At 43.7% G+C, this 13,158-nt stretch overlaps 1 protein-coding gene across 2 annotated transcripts in view; it reads right to left on the bottom strand.

Moving 5' to 3' along the window:
- BMPR2 (bone morphogenetic protein receptor type 2) overlaps window positions 1-13,158 on the bottom strand; it is a 209,525-nt gene that overhangs the window by 23,847 nt on the left and 172,520 nt on the right. For both annotated transcript variants that reach the window (XM_068245113.1, XM_068245114.1), the window contains exon 9: window positions 12,522-12,669. In XM_068245113.1, coding sequence (XP_068101214.1) covers window positions 12,522-12,669 — 148 coding nt within the window. The remainder of the gene's footprint in view (window positions 1-12,521; window positions 12,670-13,158) is intronic.

The following is a 13,158-nucleotide window of genomic DNA, read 5'->3' as shown; positions in this document are numbered from 1 at the left end:
TCCAGTAGCAACTGTGCATGCGCGGCCCCTCGGGGCACCCGGCTCGATCACTTGCCAGTTACTGTAAGTGTTCTGCACAAGCGCGGTTCAGTCTTTTGAGAACCCTGCATGCGCAGAACGCTCACGGCGACGGGTGTGTGACTGAGCCAGGCATGCAGACATGCAGCGCATGCGCAGTTCTGCGTGACTCTTGGCGAAGTCACGCACTACCGGAGCTGCCAGTGGGAGAACAGAGGGGACTCAAAGGATGTCTAATGTACTGTATTTTTTGTATGTCATTTTTGTATGTATTTTCTTACTGGTACTGAGAGCTCAGACCAGCATACGGCATTACTATTATATGAATTGTAAATACACTTTTCTAAGCATTTGAACTGGCTTGGTGTGCGTGTCTTTTTGTAAATTAATTGGTGTGCGTTTCTTGACACAGCACCCCGATGATATTGAGATATATATGCATATTTTTTATTATAGGTGTGCAATACCTAATCTATTGTATATGGATTGTGTCTTTTTATAGGTCTACACCCTCTTTTTGATTCTGCTGCTACATTCTTCAGTATGTCTTTTTCTGACCTTTCAGGCCTGACTAATCGTATAGCAGAGACCTTGGTTTATAATCAGGGTGAGATTGACAGTTTGATACAACAATATACAAATCCCAACAGTAGCTTTACAACAGATATTCCATATCTGCAAAAGCAGTTTGAAAACCTTGAGAAGAGAATCATATAGTATAAGTTACATTCTGAAACACTGATTGAATATTTAAAGGTTAAACGCATCCCAAGGGGATTGCGTTTAAATATTAGACCAACCTTTTGCAGGAGTAGCAAATCCTTTTGTGACAACTGGTTCAAAATATTAAACAAGTGCAGCCTAGACCTCATTGCTCTAACTGTACAGGGCATCCAAGACGAAATCGCAAAGTTTTAATCCTCCTCTGCAGTACTTAGAACGAAACTTGAGACTTTACTCGATAGCGACGATAGGGGTCTGTTCTTTGACCAGCATAAGATCAGACTTGAGGTGTATCGACAACAAACCCTAACTGGCAAACTAGAGAAATATCGACGAGACACTATAGATTACCAAGAGGACAGAGTGTATTCCTGGCGTGACAACAGACGCCGGGGTAGAATTCCTCCATCCCGCCCCGACTCAGGCACTGACACCCCCTCTAGGCCGGAGCAGAAGAGGACGAGGAAGAGGACGACGGAAGAAGGCGTGGCTAAGCGCCGAAACGCGTTGTGACGATCAGACGGCTTGCCGAGAGGTGTAGGAGGCGGCGGTTGTTCCCCAGTCCACTTGCTCTCCATCGCAGACGGATCCTTGAAGCCCTGGCCAGGCTCAAGAAGTGGGTGATACTCGCTGGCGGCCCCCTACATGTGCAAAATTTGCACATACACTGTAAGTGCAATTGTTTTTAGCGTGGAATTGTCAAATAAAAAGTTAATGCACCATAGGAGCGCACCCTTGTTTTCTTGTTCACCATATGCTTGGATTTTGTTCCAACACACACAGGGTCTACTTTAGAACTTGATACAGATCTCTCTTGTTTTTTCAGGACACTGCGTACTTGAGCATTTTTTTCCAACAAAGCACAAACTACAACTTCAGAAGCCCACCCTATTTTTCCACCAGAAATTGATACGAAAATGTGTAGATCTAAAAGTAAGTGGAGTCCCCCTACCAATTCACCAGCTGTAGAAACGTTCATTAATCTTGTAGTGTGGGATGTGGCAACTCTTGCACAGGCAGATGCTGATCACATGGTCAGACAGAATATGACTTCTGGTGAACGCAGGGCTCTCGACTCATTACGCTCAGATCCTGATCTCGTGATCAAGACAGCCGATAAGGGTGGTGCTATTGTATTAATGGATAGTGCTGCATACAGGAGGGAGGTTCTACGCCAACTACAGGATTCTACAGTTTATCATAAATTAAGAGGAGACCCTCTACCTATTATCAAAAAAGAGATTGATACCCTGATCAATATGGCTTTCAATGATGGGATAACCGATAGACGTCTGGCAGACTTTCTAATTTCTGATTTCCCTCTCACACCCCTGTTCTACATCTTACCCAAGATCCACAAATCTCTTGTGGATCCTCCGGGACGCCCCATAGTGGCAGGCACCGATTCGGTGTTCCAACCATTGGCAACCTTGCTGGACCAGGTGTTTCGCCCAAAGGTGGCGAGTAGGCCTGAACGATTTTAGGAAAAGATTGAATTGCACGATTTCTGTCAGAAATTGCGATTTCGATTCGATTCACGATTTTCTTCAAATCAAGCTTTATCGCTAATTTCACATTGTACACCATAACATTTGCAAGCATACACTGACAGAAAATGACATCATACTATCAAACTAAGGGTATGATGTCATTTTCTGTCATGTTTGTAATTCACAGGCAGCTCCCCACTATATCAGACAACAGCCATGCAGAATAGATTGCCACAAATTCAAAGTGCCCCACTGCAGCAGACAACAGCTTTGCAGAATAGGTCACCACAATCAGTAACACCACAGCACAGTCAGGCATTATCACGCTGACCCGCTGTGCAAAGGAGGTGGAGGCAACACAAACAATACCAATGTCACTGCAATACCATGTCTGAGAGCTCGTCGGATATGTTCCAGGCATTTTCATGCTGCAGTGGTTTCCACTGTATAAGATTTTTTTTTTGTTTTTTTTTTATCTTTTAATCTTATTCTGTTTCAGGTACATGTTATTAAAGCCGGACAGGGCTCATTCACACTACAGAACGCATGCACAAACTCAATTTCGTGCATGCCTTGACGTGTTGCTATGCGTTAAAGCAGAGATGTGGGCCGCTGCAACACAATAGAACCTGCAATAAAATATTTTCAAACTCGTTACATCGCAACACGTGGGAACCCAAAGCAGTACTGTGAATGGTAACATAAAAGTCTATGGACTATCATGTTACCATATGGATTGCATATGTGCAGTTTGTCATACCACCATACCACATCGTGTGAATAAGCCCTAATCTTTTACATCATACTAGCACTGCAAATAAATACCCTCCATTTAGTACCAAAACATTGTTATGCACAATTATTCCTTTTTTGCAGCCCAGTAGCAGGATGTGCACTGTGTCTGTGTGAGATGGGGGATGAGAGGGACGCTGGGAGAGCCACTACTTCATGTTGAAGAGTAAGAAAACGCATCCTATAAGTAAAATTTACCTTTTAAAAGAAAAATGAACTGACCAGCTACCAAATTATCTTTCTTGAGCGATGCTGGCATTGTGAATGAGATGGTCAGTGCAGCTGTGACAGAGTGGGAGGAAATGTCGGCTGAATCCTCCACAAGTGATATACATTCCAGACTCTGCACGGCTCTCATTTTACTGATGTCTGGAAGGGAGGGAGCAGGTGAGGGCAATACCTCGGAAGCACCATGAAAAGCAGCGTGCAGATCCACTGCCAGCTCCAGCATGCGCTGCTCTTCTTCCCGATACGGGGGTGGGGCCTCTGCATAACAACATTCCTCAAAGCCTCTCCTAACCGACTGGCTAGTGGCTACAGTACTGCGAGCTGAGAGGGTGGGGAGGAGACAGGAGAGAGAAAAATCACCACGCTGTGGAAGCTGCATTTGAAATCGGATGGACTCGTGCTTCTCCAGACACAGCCTAGTTTCTCTTCCTGGCAGTCACCTCCTGACGTATCCGGGCGGGCTGCAGACATAAATCACTAGGGAAAACACTGGAGAGAGTGAGCGGTCGCGATTAACTCCCGCTAAGCCGCCGCTAGGGGGACTGCTACACTGCATGCAGAAGGGGATGAAATCGCCGCTCTGACGATCACGGAATCGCCGTTTCCGTGATCGCGATTTCGATCCCCAAACGATTTATCGTTCAGGCCTAGTGGCGAGTATGCCATCTTTCCTTTTAGACACAACTTCTTTTTTGGCTAAAATTGCCACAGTTGGGGACATCCACAGGCCTATCTTCTTATGTACTATGGATGTATCAAGTTTGTACACATCTATCCCTCACGAGGCAGGTCTTAAGGTAATTAAGGAGGTGTTGGGCTCTATGTCTCTTTCTGTTCCTTTGAGGAAATTTCTGCTGGATGCTCTTGAGATTGTCCTTACTCGTAACTATTTTTCGTTTGAAGGGACGTTCTACCAGCAATGCCAGGGCACAGCTATGGGGAGTAATATGGCCCCTGGGTATGCAAATCTTTTTATGGGGGATTTTGAGCAGCATTTTGTGTATACTCACCCATTATATGTGTCAGAAGTTCTATTATATCTTAGATATATTGATGATATCTTCTTTATTTGGCAAGGATCTGAGGATCAATTACAGTCGTTCACATGAGATCTGAACCAGGCAGTCTCCACCATCAAATTTACCCTTGAGTACAGCCCCACAGAGATCCACTTCCTAGATGTCCTGGTATCCTTTAAAGATGGCATTCTGCAGATTGGGCCCTTTAACAAGGCTACTGACAAGAATACATACCTTGCTGCAAACAGTTATCATCCGAAACGTCTCAAGGCAGGTCTTCCATTTAGTCAATTTGTGAGAATCCGCAGAATCTCATCCCAGGATGAGGTATTTTATCGGGAAGCCAGGGTTATGTACGATAACTTTAAACAAAGGGGGTATGGGGATGATGTCCTCAGGAGTGCCCTGGATAGGGCATCTCAATTGGATAGATCTGAGTTATTAACATTCAAACCTAAAGATGATGCATCTAAGATACCAATGGTACTTACCTTTTCTCCATTATCCCAACAGGCAGCCACGATTGTGCACCGTCATTGGCATATCTTGAATAGTGACCCTACATTGGGCAACACTTTCCGTGATCCTCCCATCTGTGCTTATCGCAGGGCTAGGAATCTCCGGGACTCCCTGGTGCATGCGCAAAGTACTCCTCAACCACGTGCCACAGGTAATTGGCTTACTCAGACTCCTAAACCACAGGGAATGTATCCTTGTGGTCACTGTATGCAATGTAGCTTTGTGAGCCGTGGGGAGTATTTTTCGCATCCCCGGAGTGGTACCCGGATATATTTAAAAGCTTTTGCAAACTGCTCTACAAAGGGTGTTGTTTACCTTATTACTTGCCCATGTGGTCTGGAATACGTTGGACAGATGTCACGAGAAATTAGACGTAGAATTTCAGAACATCGGAGTAATATACGTTGTGTTAATGTGGATGAACCCTTGGTTAGACATTTTTGGGAAGCTGGGCATCAGGCTTCTCAACTACGTTACAGAGTTATAGAAATTGTTCACCCTTCCCAGAGGGGGGGGGGGGGGCGGTTTTGAACAAAAATTACTTCGGCGAGAGCTGTTTTGGATTTATAAGTTACACACTAAACATCCTAATGGTTTGAATGAGGATGTGGACCTCAGATGCTTCTTATGACCTTTTTGTTGTATCTCACTGTCGTGGTAGTGCTGCTACTGCTTTAAGAACAACATTACCTGTTTTTCAATTTTGATTCTGTGAATCAATATACAATGGGTAGGCTTATCCTGATTAAACTAATATCTGGTCTTTTTATATCTATTTACAGGCACCTACAAGGTCCTCACACCGATCCACCACCGTACAGCCTATATAGCAAGTCGCCAGGATCATTAGATGCAAAGTGCTATGAAGCCTATGTTTAAGTATGCTGACACGTAGATCCTGACATTATGCTGCTCCACTGGTCCCCATGATAACGGCAGTGTGTGGAGTGTAGGTGGCGCTTTGCCATTTACGCTGCCCACCACTGCTATTGAGACGCTTAGGATGCAACTTGTGATGCGATGACGCGGCGTGCGCCGCGTGACGTCATCGCGTCACTGGGCCGGCCCTGGTGTGACGACTTGCTCCCGCCCCCTACCTCCGTACAATGTGTGTGTATTTAATGTGCGCTGGACGCCATAACCATCAGGACGCTGCCTCTCACCCGCACTGCTGTGGTTGCTCACTCTGCTCTGCACCCATCGATAAAGGATACATTTCCGAAACGCCGACGTCTGGGTAAAATAGTTGAGGGTGCTAGCACCTCATCTCACACTGTTTGCTAAACTGTTTTACGCTTATTATCAGATTGGGACTCTGTTCCTGGACTTTTACTACAGGGGACTTGGTTCTCCTAGAGACTCATTCTGGTTAGATGCAACATTGGTTTATTGGTTTACAGATAGCCTCCATTTCTTGGACTGTGTCCTCATGAGTTTATATTGCTGCTCATTTTTGTATGTATTTTTGTATGTATTTTTTGTATGTATTTTTTGTATGTATTTTCTTACTGGTACTGAGAGCTCAGACCAGCATACGGCATTACTATTATATGAATTGTAAATACACTTTTCTAAGCATTTGAACTGGCTTAGTGTGCGTGTCTTTTTGTAAATTAATTGGTGTTCGTTTCTTGACACAGCACCCCGATGATATTGAGATATATATGCATATTTTTATTATAGGTGTGCAATACCTAATCTATTGTATATGGACTCAAAGGATGCCCTTGCGGGCTATGGGGGGCTGGAGGAAGCCCCAGGTAAGTTCAAATTCCATTTTTATCCTCCATTCAGGGTCCCTTTACGTTATGTCACAAACAAATTTGTTTGTCCTGTGTGCTGGCCGAAGTGACCCCGCAATATTACACTTGTTGGTAGCTATGTAAAAGGAAGAACATTCATTTCTCAACAAAGCTTGCATTTTAAAAGGACCTAGAAATACTATTTTACAGCTTCTGACAGCTCCTCTCCTGTCAGTGAGAGCTGTTCTCTGTAACAGATATGCCTCCTCACTTGTATTAATTTAACTGTCATTTCTTCCACTCTATCTCTTTCCAATTCAGACCATTTATGTAACCAATGAATTTCTTTCTGCACACACGGCTCTGTATAGGCGTGTGTGTATTTATGTTTTCTAGGCAAGCCCAGTTACTGGATAGCTGCTAGGCCTCACAGTTCACATACAGCCCCGTCTCTGCACTCTGCTGGTCATATGGTATGATTCCCCTCTGCTGTGTCACGGACATTGCAATCATCCATACATTATTTTCACTATATACTGTACTCGTTTTCCTGCCGTCCAACTACAGTATTCTGACAGCTCTGTTTATGCTATTATTATTTATGTATATCCATATCTGGCCATATACATGCAAGTGTTTAGTATAGGCTGAGAAATGTGCTCTACATGATGAGCCACACCTTTCCTGATTCAACAACAACAACAAATAACATTTGTAGAGCGCTTTTCTCCCACAGGACTCAAAGCGCATAAGCATGGCTCAGACCATCGTGGTATAGAGGAAGAATTTTATAAGTCCGGAAATGCCAGGCTAAACAGGTGGCTTTTCAGTCTGGATTTAAATAGCTCCAGGGATGGTGCTGTCTTTACTGGGTGTGGCAGGGAGTTCCAAAGAGTGGGGGCAGCATGACAGAAGGCTCTATCTCCAGATTTTTTGAGGTGCACTCTGGGAGTGACCAAGTTTATAGAACTTGCTGATCTGAGGTTGTGTGAGGTGTGGTGCAGCTTCAGCAGGTCCTTCATGTATCCAGGGCCCAGATTGTGCAGGGATTTGAATGTCAGCAGTCCAATCTTGAAGCGTATTCTCCATTCTACTGGTAGCCAGTGCAGTGAGCGAAGGATTGGTGTAATGTGACAGTGGCGAAGCTGGTTTGTTAGCAATCTGGCAGCAGCATTCTGCACTAATTGCAGGCGACGCAGGTCCTTTTTGGGGAGGCCAGCATAAAGGGCATTGCAGTAATCCAGCCGTGATGTGATGAAGGCGTGAACTAGGGTCGGAAGATCCTCTGGGGGAATCAGATGTTTAATCTTTGCAATGTTCTTCAGATGAAAGTAGGAAGATTTAACTACAGATGAAATTTGGTTTCTGAAACTTAAATCCCCATCGATTAGTACGCCAAGGCTGCGCACAAGGTTGGAGCTGTTTATGTCTGAATTCCCAATCCTGATTGGTGTTGCTTTAGGATAGAGCTGTTTTGATGGCGAGCACTGGCTTTGGACAAAGAGGATCTCAGTTTTGTCAGCATTCAGTTTCAACCAGTTATCATTCATCCATGCCTGTAGCTCAGCTAAGCAAGAGTTTATTTTTGGAGTAGGGTCTGTTCCACCAGGTTTGAAGGACAGGTATAGCTGTGTGTCATCGGCGTAGCAGTGGTACGTCAGGCCATGTCGTTGGATAAGTGTACCGAGTGGCAACATGTAGATTGCAAACAGCAGAGGGGATAGGATTGATCCTTGTGGCACTCCGAATTGTAGAGGTGCAGGTTTGGACATTATAGGTCCTAGGGATACTCTCTGTGTTCTGTCAATCAGGAATGATCTGAACCACTGGAGGACTGATCCACTGATACCACAGTACTCCTGCAGCCTGTTAAGCAGAATTTCATGGTCAACAGTATCAAAAGCCGCTGAGAGATCCAACAGGATTAGGATGGAACATTCCCCTCTGTCCCTTGCCATGAGCAGATCGTTGCAGAAGAGGAGGTTGGAGACAGATCTGTAGCTGCTCATTGCATCTGGATCCATGGAAGGTTTTTTAAGAAGGGGCTTGATGATTCCTTCTGTTAAAGAGGTAGGAAACCTCCCTGCTTGCAGAGAGCAATTTACTATTTTGTGAAATGCTGGACCAAGCAGGTCAGGGCATTTCAGCATATGTTTATTTGGTCCAGGGTCCAGGTCGCAGGTTGTCTGGCGGAGGCGGCGGAGGATGTCTGAGATCTCTTCCTCACTAATACTTTTGAAGTCAGTCCAGGGTGTTAGGTTGTTTTTGCAGCTATTTCCAGGAGTTGCATGAGTCTTGGGTGCTGTAGACTGAATGAGAGACCGAATAGAGGATACTTTGTCAGCAAAGTAGCAAGCAAATTTCTCACATAGCTCCTTTGAGGGAGTTATAGTAGGCTTTAGGCAGGATGGGTTACATAGTCTATCAACTGTGCGGAATAGTTCGGCTGGTCTGTTGGCGGCCTTTGCGATCTCCTGTGATAGGTAGGAGGATTTTTTCTTGGTGATCGCATTTTGGTAGCTTTCCAGGTGAGAGACAAGGGTGTGTTTATCTTTTGAATTCTGAGATTTTCGCCACTTCCTTCAATCCCATTAATTCATTTGTGCTGTGCCAAAAATGTGTGAGGATCTCGGCCAATGAGGACTGCAGTTCGACATCCCTGGTATGACTGGAGCATACATTTTTGTAAAGGAATTGCCATTTAATTACAATGGCAAATAAAACCCGATTGATAAAGAGAATGCTGTTTCCTGAAGAACGTTCAATCAATATTTTTATCACATTGATCAACAGAGACTCTAGTTTTTATAGAATTGTTTAATTTGATTTCATATTTAGTATCGAGTTGAACATCTTATCAATAATAATGGTCTAATAATGTCTGTCTAACTTTAGCCAAAAACAGATAAATAAAAATTGGCGCGCATATTGTGCTGAGCACCATAGAATAAGCAAGCTTTATCACACTGAAACACTAGATGGCACTAGTGCAGCTTATTGTACCGGTTTTGCTAAACTACGCTACAAAGATTGCATAATGACACAGTGACATGTTAAAATGACAGTAGCTTATTTTCCTAATTCAACATTTCAAGTCTAATAGTTTTTTTGTTTTTTTTGTCTAATTGTTTTTGTTGTTTTTTTTTTTTAATTATTTACTTTGGCATAATCCCTATCTAAGGGCTGATATGTCCTGCAATTTGAAGACAGTTCCTATCTTGAATGCATATTAACCAAACCATTTGACTGTAAAAGCTATCTTTAAAAAACAAACAAACAAAAAAAAAAAGACAATCCATTTTTCTCTGTTGTTAATGCACGTTCTCCCTCCTCCGGCAACAACTGCAGATCACACACACACACACACACGCTCACTGGGTGGGAGGTGTGACTGCAGTGCAGTTGGCTGGTGATAGAAATTTCAGCTCTGTTGCCCTAATTCCCTAATATAAAAATGCAGTGTAGGCTGACATGTATGCTTCAGTTGAGTCTGTCTCCTTCAATACACATTAAGGAGCACACAGATGAAGAAGGCACTGAATCTCAGTACATGTTAAGTGTACTTCTGGTTCCCCCAGGGTCACGTTATCCCTAAAGCATGTTAATCATTAGGCAAAGATTTTAAAAGCATCTAAACCTTTAAATGCAAGGCAAAAAGAGCAGGCCAACACCTGATCCCATAATATATTGGAATATTCAGGCAAAGTAAAGGTGATAAGCAAGTTGCACTGTAAGGTGTATTTGATGTGTTCGTGACAATGCACATAAATCAATTGTTTGTTTTATTTTTGTCCTGAGCATTGTTCCTAGCTGAAGCATGTGTGTTCTGTAAATTACAATCTAACCAGTTAATTTTTTATTTATTTGATCTTATAACAAATTTCAAAGACTTGTAGTGAAATATATCAGCATTATCTAGATGTCGAAGTACTGTAAATCCCAGCATCACTTGCATGATAGGACAGATTAGTTCTGTACAGCTGGGGGAATCCGACATCATGATTTATTGAAATAATCCTATACTGTATATAAACTATGCGTGTTGCGTTTTTATTTAAATAATTAACACATGGCAGCATGCTATGCATTATTTTGAATGAGGCTGTTCACACTATGCAGGTAACAAAGCACAGCATAATTTGCAGTATCAGCTACTGTATAATGAAAGAAATTGTAGCATTAGCATGATGCACATGGTGAAATGCACATGCAATGCACTGTAAAAGGCACCTAACGTAAGTGGATGCGCTGGCACTGTTCACACTGGCCTCTGGGCTTGCATCGCCAGCTAACCGCTTACCTGTCTGCCGGTACTTCCGTCCTGCTTTTCTTGTCTGTCCCCACTCATCCCCTACTCGCCTGGAGACCTTCCTTTACAAGCCAACAGGAAGCTCCATGCAGGGAGGACTCTCATTAGTCCACACGAACCAAGGAGAATTTTCTATGTTATAGGAGGATTCCCATTGGTTCTTTTGCAAACCAGCAAGAAGCCCTATGCATTCTGGTCTCTGGGACAAGCGAGCCGAGACGCCGGCAACCAATTTCTGCAGGATGGGTGTGTAATTTTCATGCGGTGGGAAGCTTAGTGGGAACAGACATTGGCCTCTATTCACTAACCGGCGCTAAGCTGATTAGGAGGCCTTAACAGCTTGTGGGTGCAAACCACAGTGTTAGTTGGTATGTGTCCATAGGACCACGCACATCGCGCGCAGCGCGGCTGGCCGGTAATAGTGTGCGCGGTGCAATGATAACGTTGCACCCACTGCCCTGCAATTGGGGGCACCCGATGCACCGTTTTCGTTGCGCGTTTACAGGGCAGCGGGTGCGACGTTATCGTCGCACCGCGCACTATTACCGGCCAGCCGCGCTGCGTGCGATATGGGTGGTCCTGTGCACGATGTAGCTTTGCGCTGCTGTTAATGCGCGCAAAGCTACATTTCGGGCATTAAGTGGCTTTTCACTCCGGCGCTAACACTTAGCACCGGTTAGTGAATCAAGCCCATTGTCCATTCCCATAGGCTTGCATTGCGTCCAATTCGTGCTTGCAGTCGGCGTTTTTACTTTGCCGAAAAATGCAGCAGGTCGGCATTTTGCATTTGCAATCTGCTGATTGTGTTATGCATTTGCGTTCCATTTGACAGTGCAAACGCATCCTATTGATAACATAGGTTGCATTTACAGTCCATTTTTGCGTTTAACTGTGCTCTGTTAAATGCACAGTTTTTACAGATAGTGTAAATGGGCCCTTAAGGTATGTACACACACACACACAATTACTGTAGCCAATAAGGATTGGGACCAGTCCCTAGGGTGATAGTTCTGGGTACAAGCTCATATAAACACATCCCACTGCCATAGCTAAGCGATGTGTACTCGGTGGCATAGCAATAGGAGGTGCAGAGATTGCAACCGCACTTGGGCCAGAGCCTTCCCTCAACTACAGTGTTAGCTCATTTTTGGTCCTGTGCTGGTAATAATAACTTTTATAGATGTTTTAAATAATAGTAAACGTTAAACTATTCCCCATTCCCTTCTTGCACCTCTGACACTGCAGCTGTCGCTGGCAGGTTTTGGTGCGCTGAATCAATTGTTATGTTATAGAGTTCTTGGGGGGGGAGCCCAATATAAAACTTGTACTGGGGCCCGTAGCTCCTTAGCTACACCACTGTGTGTACTGTTGCTATACAGAGGGGAGGAGGGACAACTGCATGGCGCACAACAAAGTGGCTTCCGACAGGCGTGGTAGAGAAGGGAGCAATGGGCTTCTTTCTTCCTAACATTACCTGTTAATCTTATCTCCTGTGAATGCCAAGAGGCAAACCAGACATTTGACATTTTATAGCTTGATATTGTTCTAAACAGTTGTTTTTACCATTTATAAAATGTATATAATTCAAAAATGGCAATTGAAATAAATCTATAATCCTCTAAATATCATAAAGGTATTAAGATTCAAGGGACAGTTGAGATAAGCAAAGCAGGTTCCTTACCAGGAAAGAGGTCTGTGCACCTCATGAAGATCTCCCAGTATATCAAGCCAAGCGCATACATGTCCACTTGCTTCAGTGCAGACTCGCAGTCTCTCAGATTTACGGCTCCTTCTAAAACCTCAGGAGCCATGTAACGGATTGTACCAACCTGCAAGTAAAAATCCCATCAGTTTTCTAGAAAAGTCCCCCAATTAAAATAAATAAGAATACTGCATTGTTCACAGAGCTGGAAGTAACAAAGGCCACTGAACAAATGAAAATATGTTTGAAAACACATTCTAAAACATCTACTGTATGTCAGTATCATCAGACTATACTAACACACTAATGGGTGAATGATATTTGCAGTGTACCTATTCTATCTTTCCAATTTTTCTTTCTTTTTCAAACCTCATCCCCGAGAAATAAATCATACTTAATGTCAATTTATGAGTATATGGCACGTTCCCTTCAAAGGTGAACTATGGACAATAAAAAAGATCCTGCAGTGTAAAAGAGCTATACTCACCTCCACCAGGTTGAAGTATGGTATACCACAGACTGCACTCAGTTCTTGGTTGCAATCACAGATAATGGCACTTTAATTCTCTTCATACATATTACCATACCACCTCTGCTTTTAGCCACATACCTACTC

The sequence above is a fragment of the Hyperolius riggenbachi genome, chromosome 7, assembly GCF_040937935.1.
Source record: "Hyperolius riggenbachi isolate aHypRig1 chromosome 7, aHypRig1.pri, whole genome shotgun sequence".
Lineage (NCBI taxonomy): Eukaryota > Metazoa > Chordata > Amphibia > Anura > Hyperoliidae > Hyperolius > Hyperolius riggenbachi.
The sequence above is the reverse complement of the archived record's forward strand: the minus strand, read 5'-3'. Positions and strand labels throughout refer to the sequence as shown.